Raw genomic sequence first — 18,506 nt, forward strand, 5'->3', positions numbered from 1 at the left:
CATTTTAGAACCAAATTTTATCCACATGGCCCACATACCAGAGGGTCAATCTAATCCAGATGGGGATGATGACAAGATCTATCTGTTCTTCAGTGAGACGGCAGTGGAATATGAGTCATACACAAAGGTGGACGTGTCTCGAGTGGCTCGTGTGTGCAAGGTAAACTCCCTTGAGGTTATGCATCTATTTGAAGAAATGTTACAGGATTTCCTGTCGACCACGTATAACATCTATTCAAAATCATTTTATCCTCCCAGGGTGACTTGGGTGGGCAGAGGACGCTACAAAAGAAGTGGACGTCATTTCTAAAAGCTAGGCTCGACTGTCAAGTTCCAAACACCAATCTCCCTCTTTTGGTGCAGGATGTTTTCCACTTGTGTCCAGATGACTGGACCACCTGTGTTTTTTATGCAGTCTTTACCCCACAATCGTAAGTTTGAGCTGTTGATTGTGAAAACAAAGCATATTTGATCATATCTTGAATTCATAACAACCACAAACAGCACCCTTGAAAATCTTTTAATTCCACAAACCTCAAGAATTATTATTAGATATAGATTTTCAGTCAGGTTTAGATCAGGACTTTAGGCTGGACATTTCATTTATTCAGAGTTTTATTATAGTGGAAATCAAAACTAAAGAACATAGCTCTGCATAGCTCTGTTTGAAGTGATCAAGTGAGCAGTTTTAAACATGCTTCATGAGTTGCATTAATTCTGATGGACAGTTTAAAAACTTGAAAATGAACACTAATCCTCTATCAAAAATCTAATATAATCAAATTTTAGGAATGCTTTCATATACCTATTAAACTCTATTAAATGGCAGTCATACATTACAGTTTTAACTGGCTTTGCGATGTACTGTAGTCAGTGTTAAGTCAAATCAGCACAATGGTTAAAATTCTCTCCAACTCCTGTATATTGCAATAACAGACAGGGTTCTCTATACCCCTTCAAAAGCCTGCGCTAATACACACACGCACACACACTGCACTAAAGTGACTATAACTTCAATTCAATTAAACTTTTATATATTTATTATAAATATTAAGGGTAAAGACATTAAAATTAAAGTAGTAGTTCACCCAAAAATGTACTCGCAATTTACTCACCCTCAAGTGGTTATAAACATTTATGGGTTTCTTTCTTCTGTTGAACACTACATAAGATATTTTGAAGAATGCTGAAAATGTATAACTATTGACTTTCATAGTAGGAAAAACAAATACTATAATTACAGATTTCCAGCTTTTTTTTTTAATGTTTGTGTGTGCGTGTGCGTGTGTGTGTGTGTGTGTGTGTGTGTGTGTGTGTGTGTGTGTGTGTGTGTGTGTGTGTTCAACAAAAAACAGAAACTCAACCAAGTTTTTAACAAGTGAAGTGAGTAAATGATAACAGCATCTTCATTTTTGGGTGAACTATCCCTTAAAGTGTTCATATTATATTCTCTAATTTTGATCTCTACTGTACTTTGCACACCTCTACCTCATCCCAGTGAATGTAATTGTTGTGTCAAGTGCCCTTTGTTTACATAGCGCTAATGCAGTACAGAGCAGCTATAACTGTAATAAATTAAAAAAAATATTTAAATCCATTATGCTAGCTTTAAAGGTCTTGTTTACTTTAAAATGTGCATTTTTATTTGATGTTTGGCATAATTTCAACTGAAAACATGAAGAGAGGGTGGCATATAATGAAAAAAAAGGTTGTTTTATCACCACTCTGCCAGCGAGAGGGGTTGAATGAAAAGCGTCTTGAAGGGGCGGGGCATATCAGATTCTAGAGAGCATTTGATTGGTCACGACTGTATGAGAAACTGTTGAGGAGTAAAACCGTTGTTTCATAGACAGAAGTGACAAACTACAAGCTTTACATGTTTATATCTCTTTTATATCTTCTAAAAGTTTTTTTTGTTTTGTTTTTTTGTTTTTGTGTGTGTGCACTAGCTTATAGATATCCCAAAAATTAACAATACTGATTCTAACATCTAAAAATCTTTATTTTAAATTCATGGACTTGAAAATTACCCTTTTCCAAACTTTCAGCGTAAGTTTGGATTGTGTAAAAACAAATTGCTAGCTTGCTTATTTGTTGCTTTGAATAAAAAACGTCTGCTAAATGTAAATGATAAATGTCTGCAACATGGTTAATGTTGAAAAATGAAATCTGAAATGTTTCTCCTCGACAGAGACTCCTCTCAGTACTCTGCTGTATGTTCATACAAAATTGAAGACATCAAGACCGTGTTCTCGAAGGGCAAATTTAAGGCTCCGTTTAATGTGGAGACGTCATTCGTGAAGTGGGTGATGTACTCAGGCGAGCTTCCTGATCCCCGACCCGGAGCGGTGTGTCTACAGTTAGTTTACTGGTATACTCATTTAGTAAAACTGATTAACTTAACTAACTCTGACTGTGTTTTTCACAAAAGTGCATTGACAATCATGCCAGACAAAAGGGCATCACCAAATCTCTGGAGCTTCCAGACAAAACGTTACAGTTTGTCAAAGACAAGCCTCTGATGGACCAGGCCGTCACTGCAGAGCAACCCCTGCTGGTGAAGAGAGGAGCTGCGTTCACTAGAATAGTAGTGACCACCGCGACCGCCTTGAACGGGACCAGCCATCAAGTCATGTTCATCGGCACAAGTAAACACTCTTTGATGCAATTATGTGGTTTTATGATCAGTAAATTGACAGCATCTTAAAGAGGATGTACAGTTGTAGATGTTTTCCTCCATTTCTGTTTAACGGAAAGACGATTTTTTTCAACACATTTCTAAACATAATAGTTTTAATAACACATTTCTAATAACTGATTTATTTTATTTTTGTCATGATGACAGTACATAATATTTTAATAGATATTTTCAAGATACTAGTATTCAACTCAAAGTGCAATTTAAAGCTTTAACTAGGTTAATAGGGAATATGCCGAAGCATGCTAATAGGACTTTTAATTTGCCAGTAACCTGGGTTAACCGCTTCCGGTGAAGTGTATGCCATTGCAAAATCGGCATGTTTAAGGTCTATTTTCTTTAAAAATCAGCGATCTCCACTGGCTGAGTGATATCTGATATAAAGTTTGCCTCAGATTAAGCAAGAAGCACTGCATTAAATTACATTTTTCCCCACGATGTCTTCAAAATATGAGCATTTATTTTACCCCTGTATATTCAATGGAGCTTCTGCGCTACCCGCCGATTCTGACGGGTGCGTGCAAGTAAACGGCTGTTTGTGACGTTTTAAGCTTGAGCAACTAAATGAATGCCAAAGTCTATTAAACTTATTATATTGTAATTACATTACAACATCGATGCTGTAAAAGGAATCGAATTGAATCAAATCAAATCAAATTTTGTTTTCTTGTGTTCTGCATGTAAAAGATTGTTGTGATAATACAATATGCAATATCTGTATCACAGAGAAATGCAAAAAAATGTTTTTTTTTTTTTAATTAATGAATTTTATGTCCCAAGCATTTGTGTATCCTCACTTCTCCTTTTGGTGAAACTAGAGCTGAAAATAAACACTAATGCTGGGAGACGAGAGAGGAAACTGACAACAGCCAATAAAGATCAGAATTTCTCCAGAGGTTTTCTGTCACTAGTGGAGTTTTAAAGGGAAAGTTCACTCAAAGCTGAAGATTCTGTCATCATGTACTCACCCTTAACCTGTTTCAAACCTTTATGAGTTTCTTTCTTCTGTTGAAAATGTAGTAAAATATTTCTAAAAATGTTGAAAACCAGTATCTATTGACTTCCATAGTAGGAAAAAGAAATACGAAGAAAATCAATGGTTATAGGTTTTCAGCTTTCTTCAAAGTATTATATTTTGTATTTAACAGAAGAAAGAAACTCGTAATCGTTTGGAATCACATGGTGGGTAAATAGTAAAATTTATTAGTGCTGATAAAATAGCGCTTTTAAAAGTTAGCTATATCATGAGAAACATGATCTCATATTTTCCCAGTATCATGCAGCCTTAGTAAACATCTACTTTTTTAAGGAAACATTGGAATTTTAATGGACCTTATTAAAGAGATTATTTACACAAATCATTTACTTTCCCTTCACTTGTTTCAAACTTGTGTGAGTTTCTTTCTTCGGAAGATATTTTGAAGTATGTTGGAAAAAGTAGCCATTGACTTCCATAGCATGTTTTTCCCCCTACTGTTATGTGTTTAGGTTATTAAAGAGATGAGACATATATTTTGTATTCAACGGAAGAAAAAAATTCATAATGGTTTGGAATCACATGGTGGGTAAATTGTTATTATTGCTGATAAAATAGCGTTTTTAAAAGTTAGTTATACCATAAGAAACAATATCACATATTTTCTCAGTATTGTGCAGCCCTAGTAAAACTGTACTTTAAGGAAACATTTTAATTTTAATACACCCTTTAAAAGGTATTATTTACACAAATCATTTACTTTCCCTTCACTTGTTTCAAACTTGAGCGAGTTTCTTTCTTCGGAAGATATTTTTTGAAGTATTTTGGGAAAAGTAGCCATTGACTTCCATAGCATGTTTTTCCCCCTACTGTTATGTGTTTAGGTTATTAAAGAGATAAGACAATATAAAGTGAGCTCTGCTGGTGCTATGTGAAAATAAAAGAAACCACAACCAACGGATATGTGAAACAAAAATAGCCATTTAATAAACGATGATATAAAACAATGAATATAGAAGTTTAGAATGTAAATTAATTAATAACCCAATCAAACGAAAAACGGGAGTGTTGCCAAAACAAATAAATAAATAAAACAAAACAATCAAACTAAACCCCAACCCACTAAACTAACGAACCAAAGAAAGATGTCAAAACAAACCTGTAATCTTCAGTGGATCAGACGCTTAAACTAAACTACACCAACTCACCAAAACAAAATGACAGGGGTGGCAACTACTCCGTAACCTACCTAACAACAAAACACTATTCTATCATGGAAGTCAATGGCTGTCAGTTTCCAAAGTATCTTATTTTGTGTTAAATATTGAGTAAATTTTCATTTGCGGGTGAACTATACCTTTAACATGGATAATCCAAAATGCCTCAACACATTTAAAGTAAACTTGTTTTCTTGTGTTCTGCATTTTGTTGCGTGTCAGAGAGCGGATCAGTCCTGAAAGCTGTGAATTATAATGGAGAGATGGTCATTATGGAAGAGATTCAGCTATTTGAACCCTCGGAGCCCATCAAGATACTGCGTCTTTCAAGCAGCAAGGTAATAAATAGATGTGTTAACACTAACAGATGTGTTTATTGCTCACTTGGCGGCATCGTGAGATTTTGTGTTGTGCAAGTTTGTACTGTTTCTTTCAGAAAGCTGAGTCAACTGTGACTCAATTGTTAACACATTGTGCTACATCAGAGCTTACCTAACATTTAGGAATTATTTTCATATTAATTTATATCCAGGTTCATAAGATCTCTTAGGCTCATTTATTTTATTTGATTAAAAATACTATAAATTAATTTAATAAGTTGTTCTGTCTATGCTGACAATATTTCAAATTAAGTTTTCACATTTTATTATTCCGTAACAACTTATTTTTTTAAATGGTGTACACTTTGGAAAAACTCTTCCACAGTTTACATTGAATTATTAAAATTCATTCATTCATTTTTAACCACTTTTCTGGGGTCGAGTTTCTGGGGTAGGAGTCTTAGGAGAGAACCCCAGACTTCCCTCTCCCCAGATACTTCCTCCAGCTCCTCTGAGGGGGATCCAGAGGCGTTCCTAGGTCAGCCTAGAGACATAGTCCCTCCAGGGTGAATCTCACGTTCCATCCTTCCCTCATTCGTGAACAAAACCCCAAGATACTAGAACTCCTCCACCTGGGGTAAGGACTTTCCTCCAACCTGGAGATGGCAAACCACCTTATTCTGGTGGAGCACCATGGCCTCGGACTTGGAGGTGCTGATTCTCATCCCAGCCATGTCACACTCAGCAGCAAACCGCCCCAGTGCATGCTGAAGGTCCATGTTGGATGAAGCCAACAGAACAACATTGTCTGCGAATAACACAGATGAAATCCTGTGGTCCCCGGACCGAACCCCCTCTGGCGCAAGGCTGTGCTTTAAAATTCAGTCCATAAAAGTTATGAACAGAATTGGTGAAAGTGCAGCCCTGCCGGAGTCCAACATGCACTGGAAACAAGTCTGACTTATTGTCAGCAATGTAAACCAAACTCCTACTCTGCTCATACAGGGACAGAGTATGCCCAACCAGTCCACATGTGTTTTGTGGACTTGGAGTAAGCATTCGACTGTGTCCCTTGTGGCATTCTCTGGAGGGTGCTCTGGGAGTATGGGGTCAGAGGCGCTCTGTTAAGGGAAATATTCAAATGTATTTTATTAAATGGAGAAAATTTTAAGTGATTCACAATGTTAGCATACGAAATAATGGCTATGATATTGGCAAGACCCTCACCTCCTATTTGTTTGTGCGTATGTGTTTTGGTTTATTTATTAATTAACATCATTTATTAGTTAGAGTGCATATACATTTATATGCCATTATTATTTTTCTTTTACATTTTGCTTATATAGTAATTCTCTTTTTGAACTTTTTTTTTTCAATTCAATTCACCTTTATTTTTTGTAGCGCTTTTACAATGAAGATTGTGTCAAGCAGCTTCACATAGAAGATTATAGTAAATTGAAATAGTGTCAGTTGAGTTTTCAGAGTTTAAGTTCAGTTCAGTTTAGCTCAGTTCAGTGTGATTTAACAATGACTACTGAGAGTCCAAACACTGAAGAGCAAATCCAACCATGCACAGCTCTGCAGATCTGGAACCATGCAAGCCAGTGGCGACAGCGGCGAGGAAAAAACTTCACCAATTGATGAAAGAAGAATTAAACAACCTTGAGAGAAACCAGGCTCAATTGGGCACAACCATTTCTCCTCTGGCCAAACGTCTTGTGCAGAGCTGCAGTCAAGGTTGGTGGAGGCTGGAAGCTGGACCTTAGCGAAGACTTGTCTGTCCCTGGAGCGTCACAGGAATAAGTCTCATGCACTCCACTCCTCCATGACCACCACAGCAGCTGCTCAGGATACGGCCTGGTCCAGGATTATGGAAATCTTGGCATCATCTCGTCGCTGGTCTTGGATCGAATCAGTGGCGCTGCATAGTCCTCGGGATGAGTATCCCCAGGTGGAAATAGAGAATAATTAGCGTAGCTGTTGTTCATAGTGTATATAAACGAGATGTAGAAACCTGCGTGGAGCACATTCATGTATCATACCGCTATGTGTATGCTTTACTAAAAGGTTTATGTGTATGCTTTACTAGAGGTTTTTAATCTAGTTTTGAATTGGGAGAAAGTGTCTTAGCCTCGTTCCAGAGTTTAGGAGCCTAAATGAGAATTTGCAAAAAAGAAAGTCAATAAAAGGTTAAATAATTAAAAATAAAAATGTGATCCTCGTATTTTTGTGGACAGTATGTAATACAACATCTCAACTACACAGAATGCAGATAGAACATTATAATTACAAAGTCTCTTTTCGTTGCTTTTTCCTAATGTAAACCTTAATTTTCCTTAGTTTTGCACATCATTACTGTTTGTTATTTTAACATGCTGATTTGGTGTTATATTTTTAAGCAAGTCAAAATCAATGTGTTTTTAAGTTTTCTAAAGAGATGTGAAATTATGTGTGATGTCATTCCAGAAGCAGCTGTATGTGGGTTCGGAGGTGGGCGTGGTTCAGCTGTCCATCAGTGAATGTGGGCAGTACCAGACGTGTCTGGACTGTGTTCTGGCCAGGGATCCGCACTGTGGCTGGGACCTCGATACTGAGCACTGTGCTACTATTAACAGCATCCACAGAACCAGAAGCAGGTGAAAAGATGAAAATATTAACATAATTTTATATTTATATGGTCACACTTCACAATCAGGTTTCATTTGTTAATATATTTACTAACATGAAGTATGAACAATACTTGTGCAGCATTTATTAATCATAGATCAACATTGATTAATGCATTATTAACATGCTTGTTAACGTGTTTATGCACCCTGAGTTAACAAACTAATAACGAACAACTGTATTGTCATTAACTAACATGAACAAATACTGTAATAAATGTATTGTTTATTATTTTTTCATGTTTTTAAATGCATTAAATAACATCAACTAATAAAACCTTATTTTAAAGTGTAGCTAGAGCATGATATGTTGCTTAAAGAAAATTAAACCAGTTTTAAAACTATTTAAATGATTGCTAATGGCACACTGTTTTCACGACACCGGTTTCAGCACCTTTCCCATGCAAAAAGTGTAGCTTGCTGTGATGTAAAACGTCTGCCATATTAAAGATGTACATATCACGGAAAGATTTGTCTAGTATTTTAATTCTTAATTCTGTTATAAAATATAAATAATATTTAAGATAGAAATTGAATAATATAATATAAATAAAAGCTAAATAATGGTGCTGAGCAAAGATTAATCATGATTAATCACATCCCAAATAAAAGATGTTTAACTTAATAAATTTGTGTGTATTATATATATTTACTTTTTATATGTGAAACACACATACATAAAAACAAAACTCAACAAAAAAATTTTGTTACATACATATTTAATTTTATCTTTAATTTGTGTCATATACATGTATGTATGTGTGTGTGTGTGTAGTATATGTATATATATATATATATATATATATGTGTGTGTGTGTGTGTGTGTGTGTGTGTGTGTGTGTGTGTGTGTGTGTGTGTGTGTGTGTGTGTGTGTGTGCGTGTGTGTGTGTGTGTGTGTGTGTGTGTGTGCATGTATGTGTGTGTGTATATATATAATAATATAACTTTTATTATATATGCAAAACAAACTTTTATTTTGTATGGTGTTTATCATGATTAATTTTCGCCCAGCATTACTTAATAAAGGAATGAAAATTTTGCTTTGTGGTATATTTATGCATATTACGATAATGACATTTTTAAAAGCGTTTAATTTGATGAAATTACTTTTGACATAAGCCCTTTTGGTGCGCATTAGACGCATCATCAGTAACATGAAGTTATCGCCTGTTTGAATATAGAAATTTCTATATTCAAAATGTCTTCTAATGTAACGTTACACTATTACTAACGCTAGTATTTTCTGACTTGTTTTTTCCACAGCACTGTGATTCAGAGCTTGAGTGATGGAGATGCCAGTCAATGTCCAGCAATAGGTAAATGAGATTTTAGACTGTGTGTTATGACTGAAACATTAAAGTCACCATGAACCGAAAGCTGGGACCATATGTGTTTTCGTATTGTGATGCAGTTCCTAAAGGAACAGAATATTAAATAAGAAAGCAGGGGGTGTTGCTTGTGTGTTTGCTAAATGGATGCAGTAAAGTGGGCATTTCATTCATAAAGGTGAGGAAAAGGTTTGGGAGAGTTATTACAACCTAACCTCTACCTCGTCAACCTTTCTAGTTTGTTGTCATAGCGCTGTCAAACTCGACAGTTAAGGGGCGGTGGTGGTTATGTTAACCACACACAATACTTCAGACAGATGTCATCTGAGAATTTAACTGAAAACACAAAGGAAGTGCATTTTTAGACTTCAACATTTTTTTAATTCAACAGAAACTTTTTTTTTCTTAATGACAGGCACAGATGTATTGTTCACCACAAAACTAGCAATGTACGCTAACAAAATCAATATGGTTAGCTCTGATTTCATCTCTACTTCGAATGTTACATCTAGAACTTGTGTTACAGGTGTCAGTAAACCAGTCAACATCTCCTTTTACCATGGGAATACCGTGAAGCTGGGCTGCCAGCCTTATTCCAACCTGGCGCAGGTTGAATGGCAGTTAAACGGGGAGCCAATCAAACCATCAAACACCATCCAGATCCTCTCCGATGGCTTGATGATCTTCAACGCATCTTTGGACGCCACCGGCTACTACATCTGCAGCTCCATCGAGACCGTCTCCCAGCGCAAATACCAGACTCAGCATGTAGCGTATGATGTTAAGATGTGGTCCGAATCTGGAACCACAGCGTCACTTCATCATGTTAAGGAAAAAGAGCGCACCCTAGTGGCCATGGTGGTGATACTGTCACTAGTTCTAGCTGCATTGTTGATATGGAACCTGTACAAAGGCCATTTGTCTCTGCCATGTTTACACAGGAGGGTAAAGGACACACAAAACAGGCACGAAGACGATGCTAACCAGGTTCAGCCACAGAGACTAGCATCATCAGTAGTGAACTTCAACAGCAACAACAACCACGCCAATGACCAGAGGTATTCCAGCTCTAGAGAAACAGACAGACTCTCGACCACTGCTGGGTCCACAGGTCAGATGTCACTGAAATACATAGATGATGAATCAGAGATTTGAGACTTGTTAATATGCTACTTCGTCATTTACATGCAGACCAAGCACACTAGTGCAGATTCCTCTTATGCAGCTTTTAACACTTGACTAAACTGTGGTTTTGACCCATTTTGTGTGTTTGAATAATCTCTACCTTTGGAAATAAAATAAAAAATGTCTATTTTACTTCCAAATGAAATTCTTACCAATGCTTATGCACAAAAAAAACACGTTTTGGCAAGCCAGTGATGGACAAGTAAACAAATTAAGTACTTAAAAGTAAAACAGTGAAAGTAAAAGTGCAGATACCCTAATAAAAATTAAGTAAAGTGAAAGTATAAGTCCTTTTTACAATATTATTTCAGTCAAAGTACAGAACTACTCGTTTTTTTTGTTTGTTTGTTTTTTACTTATAAGTACTGATATAAGTACTTATGAATGTTTATTTTGAAGGAAAATTAAATTACCAAAACTTGTCATACATTTTCTAATAACCATACTGATAATCAGGGCCAGCCTTGTACATTTGGGGGCCCTAAGCAGAATAATTTCGGGGCCCTACCTTGCTCTAAATAGTGAAGTGTTGCCATTGCAAACCGACCCACAAAAAAACAACGACAAAACAATTAACATTAATGCAAAGATTGATCCATAAATAATAAAATCAATAAGCAAATCATATAAATCTGAAAAATATTTTTATAAAAAACATGAGGGAGGCAAAAAGTACTGGGTGAATGTTAATAACCAAACTCAAACTTTATTATTCCCTTCAGCCTGTTCTGTTCCTTACATTTGAGATGCAGTGTCCAGAACTCATATTAAAGTATGATTAATTCAATCAGGACAAAACTTTTATAAATGTGTCTCAGCAAAAATATTACCAGTGTGCAAAGTATGTCACTGAAAGACACTTCAGTATTTTTGGATTTCAATAAAATGCATTTTAGGCAAAAAATAATAAAAATAAAAAATAAATAAAATATTTCTACAAGTAGATGTGATTTATTAATCTGTAATTGCCTATTTTTGACAAATGTGCTATTAGATTATGTCTTTAACAGATCCTGCTAGCTTGCTGTTGATCACATGACCTTTACATGAAAACAATTTCAACTTTAATAAAATAGTTTTCATTATTTTCATTTATTTTCTATTTTTTATCATTAGTTTTTTTGTGAAAATGTATACTATTTAAGTACTTAAGCACTGTCAATGAAGATAATTGTAAAATGTAGATAAAAACAATTTCAGCAAGGAAACTGCTTGCACCACTAGCGGGTTGTGAGGTCCCCCTAGTGGCGGCGGGGCCCTAAGCAGCCACTTAATTCGCTTATAGGCAGTAGGCGTGGGCCGGTATTAGATACTGACCAGTCTATGATTCTGACGGTATGATAACCTTGGATAAAAATATCACACTTTCGCGGTATTGCTCTAATACATTTTCTTTTTAAATGTCTGGGTAAAAAACAAACAAACAAAAAATCCCCTTTAAAAACAATATATTTTATTTTTTTAAAGATTTAAAATATTTTGGAGCAGCAAACATGTCAGGCTAAATAATTCAAATGAATCAACTTCAGCTGTCTTAATTTGTTTCAAAAACGCTAATTTCTTCACAATTTAAAATGGCATCTTTGGATATTTTTCCTGCTGGAGATACTGTTGTCCTAAAAAACAAAAACAAACCAAAAAAAGTAAATAAAATATCTTACACATACCTTAGGAACGGTATTACAGAAAATTTACAGCTCAATCTGGCCAAGAACCACCAAAGTAACACCACTGGCAGCTCTTTTGGTCAGCCAATATCTATTTGCATGGAGAAAGCATAAACTGCTTTTTAGATTACTTTTTAACACCTTAAACTGAACATAAAAGCTGTTAGTAATGAAAAATGAAGTTTATTAGAACTACTGTGAAGTTCAGTCTTTCACATGTTTGCAAAGAAAAACAATGGAAAAGGGGCAAAGTGGATTACATAATTATATATATGAGCAATATCACACTCGTAGCAATGAGATATGGCTGTACATCAGCACTGGTGAAAGAAGTGCCTTAGTGTCTAACCAGTGCTGATATACAGCCATATCGCACTGCTACGAGTGTGATACTATGTTTATACAACAGATCAAGGGGCACAATTGTTTATATAAAAAGGAAAATCAAAAACGGAGAATCTAAGGGTGCTTTCACACCTACCTGACTCGTTTACCCATTAGCGCGGTTCGTTTGACATATGTGAAACCAGCAATCGCTCTCGGATCCGCACCAAATCAATCTCTCCGAGATTGCTTGAATGAGGTGGTCTCGGCTCGATTGAAACGAACTATGGAGCGGTTCGCTTGCAGTGAGAAAGCGATCCAATCCGAGCGGGGTTATATCACAGTGTTTTATGGATATGTAATAGGCATACGGCTATATGAAGAGAGAATTATGAGTAGAGCAGGAAGATTCGCGAGTCTCCGGATGCCAGCAAACGAATGATAATCTCCCGATTATCTCGTGTCTCCCTCCCGGTCCTCAAATAGGCTACGTCGCGCACCCTTCTCACCCCTCCCCACCTCATCTCTCCTCACTCTTCAGACACATCGCGCGCGCACCTTGTCAATCACCACCAAACCACCACCTCCCCTGACAGCTGAATGGGACTCTGCAAAATAAAGCCTGACACTCTGACCAATGCGAGGAGAGTTTACTCACACGTGACTTGTTTTAGCTCTTTTGGTATGATTAGAAACTTTGCAGTGTGAAAGCGAACCGCTCCAAGAGCAAAGAGCAACAATGTAACATTTGTAATCTCTGTTTCGAAACAACTGAATCGATTCACAGGTGTGAAAGCACCCCAAGACTCTTTTGCATTAGGAACTACTTTCTTCCGCCATTCATTCACATATGCAGCTGACGTCAGAACAGCAGAAGCCGTTACTAATTCACCAACATCGCTTTAGAGCTAGTGTTTGAATGATTCTCTATAGAGTAATGTATAAAGTGATGACAAAACAGCTGATTTTGCTCACACTTTAAGATTATGAGGCTGAACGTGACATGAAATGCCATCCGTCTACAGAGATTTCTCCCTACAGTCTATTACAGTATTTCCCTGTTGCCGTCGGTATTGTGATGGGTGCCAGGTGTACCAGCGTTTACCCGGAGACTTTAAGGAATAAAAACATGAGACAGAAACTATTTTGCTCTTCCTATTTGCCTGTATGCATTTCTCCCAAGTACTGTTGACTACATACATGCCAGTCAACGACAATGAGTAGGCAAAAGGAAAAGAAAGACACTTAAACATCCGTCGCAAAATAAAATGTTACATTATTAGCGACTATCACACACTTCTCCTCAGAGCTTGCCAGAACTGAACTGAGCTGCCATACATGCGTGCTTACATCTCAAAGGTAAAACAACCACAGAAATAGTCCTCTTAAAGGGGACATTAATACACAATGTATATCAAACATTAAGCAACCATTACAACATCACAATAATAACCTAGAAAAAAGCAGCGCAATCACTAACTTACCAGACTGCTGTTGTGTTTGCGATAAGGAGGGATGAGGCTGAATCCAGCTTCTTTTTCGCAGCTTCTTAACTCTATCCAGTCCACCTTAAAAACCGTGACGCTTTCGTTTTTCAGCTTCTTATTCAAGCTCAAGAAAACACACAACAGTTTTAATCTTCTAAGCAAGGGCTTATTATGCGGTTCTGTTGCCATCTTGTGGATAGACAACGACAAACGTCTTTGACTAATGGACACCGATGATCTCTCAGAAATGATAAATATTTTAAAATAGGCACTATCCTTATGAATAAACTGCATAGATGCAATCTAAACAACTAAATTCTTGACTAAAATAGCCTCAAAGGTACATTTTGTTGTCTAACAGCAGTAATATTTGTCAAACTGTAGTCTCTCTGCTTGTTGCTGCCTGTATGTGAGTGGAGTTATACACAAAGGTAAAGGTTGAAAAGGGCTTTGTGTGCTGTTATTGGCAAAATATTGCACGGCTATCAGCCAATCAGATACAAGAACCAGACAGAAATGTTGTATAAATATATATTAGCGCTGCACAATATATCGTTTCAGCATCGATATCGCAATGATCTGCAATGTGATTGGGATTATAGTTGACCAGACATTACAGTTAACATAGCGGAGTCATTTTAAATTATTTTACCCTCAAGAGTTTTTAATAAAAACATTATTATTATTATACAGTGATTTAGTTTTTGTTTTGAATACTGTTTGACTCCCCGGAAAATCATAAATCGTTTATTTGTATCTGTTGTATTTAACTTTGCTTGTCATTTTTAAAATCATACTAGCATGTATATGGAATAAAATCACTGTCATAAATATTCACATCGATCACAACGGCGCGCCTGCTGGGCACTCAGAGCTCCCACACACCGTATCAGGTAAGAGTTTTGTTATTCCTTCTTTGAGAAATGTCCGTCATGAGCTGTAATAAAGGTTGACTTAATGAGGTTCATTTTCACAGTGTTTCTTGGACATTTTACAGAATAAAAATTAAGAATGGGCCGAGGACAGCAAGCGCAGTATGAGTGAATCACTGAACACTGTTAACTATAACATGACATCTGTTGATTAAGTCACCGTTGTGATCGATGACTCTCGCTTGTTTATTAATGCCTGTGACAGCGGTGACGTAATTTTGACAGTGGAGTGTCGCTGTTTGATTCGTACTCGTAATCAGGACTTCGTGTCCGTGGTGAAACTGTATTTCGGGTTTGTAAAGTACACCCATCTTAAATTTATCAGTCATATACAAACAGACAAAGAAAGTGTCGTATCTGTGTCTGTTCTAATCGCAGATTTTGGAATCGTACCCTCGTAAAATTACGAGTATGTTCCTTTTTCCTTTATGATTTTATAATTAAGGATGCGTGAATTTTATTTACTCACGAAATATTTATGACAGTGATTTTATTCCATACATGTAAGTATATGTGTAGTACATACATACATGTACATACAGAATCGTCCCAATTGATTTAAAATGATATATATTGCAATATATATGGCAGTAAATGAAAATATTGCAGTGTCATCTTTTTTTCCCAATATCGTGAAGCCCTAATAAACATATACATATACAGTGCTCAACACCCCATTTTGAAAATGAACATTTTTCTCCATTTCTCAGTGGATATGGCTAATATATATTGGTGCATTGGAACAAAACAGATTAATTAAACAGATATATTTATAAAAATTATATTTGAATCCATTTCTATTTAGAAATGGAAAGATAATACATTTAAATTCATGCAAAATAAAATTACAAACTACAACATTTCAACAAAATTGTATACATTTTTTGCTTCTCTTGATTTTTGCTATTTTTGAAAATGTTGTTTAATTTTTTTCCCCTTATATATATATTTGGGCTGCTAAATTTTAAACCATTATTGCAAGATATTCTTTTAGATTAGCTCCAGGTTTGGCTTCAGTACTGACTAATCTAATGTATATGCACAAATGTAATATTGTAAAGCTTCCTATAGAAAATATGAATTTAAATGAGAGATTTGTGAGGGGTGTACTCATATATGCTGAGCACTTTATAGAATTTAATTTGCATATATTTCCTCTTTCCTTGCTACCAAGTGCCTCGAACAAACTTTGTATCAAATCCACTGATTAGTTTTGGTTCTTCAGAAGTTCTCATTTGTCAACATGTTGTTTCCAGGTGGACTGATTAAACTTTAGAGCCTGAAATCGTTTCAATGGACTATTCAGATTCTTTCTTGAGGCTTTTAGTGATGTTCTCATGATTTAGGGATACCCCTCTGGCAAAAATGACACACACTTTCTTGTTAAAACCTGCTGTGGGTGTTGCCTCAAACCCAAGTATGTTGCCTTTAAAGGCAATCCAACATGGCCAAGAATGAACTTCCTGCATCTTCAGGCTGCAAAAATATGTTGAATGTCTGCATCTAAACTTTAAGCAACTTGTGTTTTATGAAAAGTGCTGCAGATGCTAATATTTTAACAATACCACATTTGCTATGAAACAACAACAATAAATGTTTGGAAGCTTTGAGTAAAAATTAGCAAACAATCTTTAATGAATCATTTCAATTACACAAAATACAAGAAATTAATTTAAGGAATACTTAAATGGATAGTTCAACCAAATATTTCAATTAAGTCACAAATTCCCCTCCCTCGTGTATTTTTAAACCTTTGAGTTTATTTTTTCTTTAGTTTTGAACAAATAAATGTGATTAAATGATGATAGGTTTTATTTTTGGTTGAACTATCCCTTTAAACAGTGTTTCTCGACCACGTTCCTAGAAGACCACCAGCTCTGCACATTTTCTATGCCTCCTTAACCAAACACACCTGATTCAAATCATCAGCAGAGACTGAAAGACCTGTTATGTGTGTAACAGACAAACGAGACATCTAAAACATGCAGTGTTGGTGGTCCTCTAGGAATGTGGTTGAGAAGCACTGCTTTAAAACAATTAGCATGGTCTCAAATGCAAGCTGAGTGCCTGGAAATCAGAAAATGTCGAAATATTTAAGTCTGCGTCAGTGAAAACCTGCTTTTCCACTATCAGCAGATGTATGTGGCGTTAATAAACAGTCTGTGTTTGTGGTTTTACATCGACCCTAATGTTACAGCTTCTTCTCTAACACGACTCAACCGTTCTCAGATCATCCTCTTCATCGTCTGTAGCGATACCTCTTAAAGTGGAACCACAGCTGAAAGATTCCATTAGCGAACTGGCAGCGGAAACCATGGCGATGTGAATATTCCCACTCGCGGTTGACGATTTTAAAGGCGATGTCTTCATACGGTGGTCCGGCATGAAAGCGCAGAATCCCGAAGTCTTTATTGTCGGGACAGGGCTCCAGGAAGTACTGCGGAGTCGAGCGCTTGTCGATGAGGTCGGGGTAGAAGATGTTGAACTTGTAGCCCTGGACGATCTTGGGCGGCGGGTTATCGAAGTCGTAATGCGTCTGGTTGTATTTGTTCCACTCGAAGCCGGTGTGAACGCGGTTGAAGAAGCGGGGTTTGCGTGGACGGTATTTGTCGGCCCACAGGTACATTTTCCCAGTCAAAGGCATTTCGACGCTGAACTGAGCCTCGTCACCGCCCATGCCCTCTTTAGCCCGACGCACAAATAAATCCTCAGCACTTTCACTTGCATCACCTGTGTTCAGGAAACACAATGAAAGCTGGTATTAGCATCGTCATATAAATGAACAGCCCAGGTGGAGTTTTAAAGTGGACCTATCATGCCCCTTTTTACAAGATGCCAAATAAGTCTCTGATGTCCCCAGAGTGTGTATGTGACATTTCAGCTCAAAATACCCCACAAATAATGTTTCAGAAGTCTTTAAAACTGCCTCTTTCAGGATTTGATCAAAATTGTGCTGATTTGGTGACTGTCGCTTTAAATTCAAATGAGATTGTGCTCTTTTCAAAAGAGGGTGGAGCTACAAACACCTGTGTCAGCATAGCAGTAGATTCAAAAGAAGATAAATGTTCTTGTTTGGGTGTTCTGAGGTAATTAGCATGTCGTGTGCGCATTGTATGTGCGTGCAAACCGCATTACTCCCTTCGAAATAATGAAAAATAACGAAAAGACGTGATATAGGCTGCATTTACACTGCAGATCTTGATGATCAATTCCAATTTTGTGATTGTACCTGACTTTTTGAAGGACCCGCTTCATCTTTTAAAAGTGACTTCTTTCTGATGTCTGCATTTTCAAAGGCGCAATAACCTGACTTAAAAAAAAAAAAGCGGGCGCTGACTGGCAGCTAATAAAAGAGCGCTCTTTCCTCCAGGCCTGTATTTAATCTGTTCGCGGCATTACATTTTTTAATTTTCTTTTTGACAAAATGTTTTGCTATTGTTTATGATAGAAAAGTTCTCATTTGGTCAACTTCCTTTAATCTAGGCTTTTTTAAAGATGCTGTATGTAAGTTTTTGACTCTTCTAAAGCATTAAATACCATCATATGTTTGCAGATATTTAAGAAACGTATCAAGTGAACATTCTTGTTTATCTGAAAAGCAATGCTGAAGTCAGATATTCTGTTACGTGCTGGAACGGCAGTCTTTGTTTTGGTTCTTTTAACCCACCCCCTACCACTTTAGCCAATTATATTTCAGCACTCCAGG

At 36.5% G+C, this 18,506-nt stretch overlaps 2 protein-coding genes and 1 long non-coding RNA gene across 7 annotated transcripts in view; 2 read left to right on the plus strand and 1 right to left on the minus strand.

The window, feature by feature from the left end:
* Positions 1 to 10,530, plus strand: part of sema4e (semaphorin 4e) — a 31,680-nt gene extending 21,150 nt beyond the window's left edge. The window contains 8 exon segments of one of the 3 annotated variants that reach the window (NM_131049.1): positions 9 to 160; positions 259 to 431; positions 2,192 to 2,348; positions 2,432 to 2,648; positions 5,114 to 5,229; positions 7,678 to 7,847; positions 9,141 to 9,193; positions 9,732 to 10,494. In NM_131049.1, the coding sequence (NP_571124.1) occupies positions 9 to 160; positions 259 to 431; positions 2,192 to 2,348; positions 2,432 to 2,648; positions 5,114 to 5,229; positions 7,678 to 7,847; positions 9,141 to 9,193; positions 9,732 to 10,360 (1,667 nt within the window). In that variant the 3' untranslated portion in view covers positions 10,361 to 10,494. 3 annotated transcript variants of the gene reach the window in all.
* cactin overlaps positions 1 to 18,506 on the minus strand; it is a 475,834-nt gene that overhangs the window by 440,908 nt on the left and 16,420 nt on the right. For 2 of the 3 annotated variants that reach the window (NM_001423826.1, XM_005168431.6), the window contains 1 exon segment: positions 16,412 to 17,530. The exons of the other annotated variant lie outside the window; for it this stretch is intronic. In NM_001423826.1, coding sequence (NP_001410755.1) covers positions 17,040 to 17,530 — 491 coding nt within the window. In that variant the 3' untranslated portion in view covers positions 16,412 to 17,039. 3 annotated transcript variants of the gene reach the window in all.
* LOC141378934 (uncharacterized) lies at positions 12,986 to 16,090 on the plus strand. The gene is made up of 2 exons (XR_012394694.1): positions 12,986 to 15,991; positions 16,057 to 16,090. It is a non-coding gene; the product is annotated as an uncharacterized lncRNA (long non-coding RNA).

Source organism: Danio rerio, chromosome 2 (genome assembly GCF_049306965.1).
Source record: "Danio rerio strain Tuebingen ecotype United States chromosome 2, GRCz12tu, whole genome shotgun sequence".
NCBI classification, from domain to species: Eukaryota; Metazoa; Chordata; class Actinopteri; order Cypriniformes; family Danionidae; genus Danio; species Danio rerio.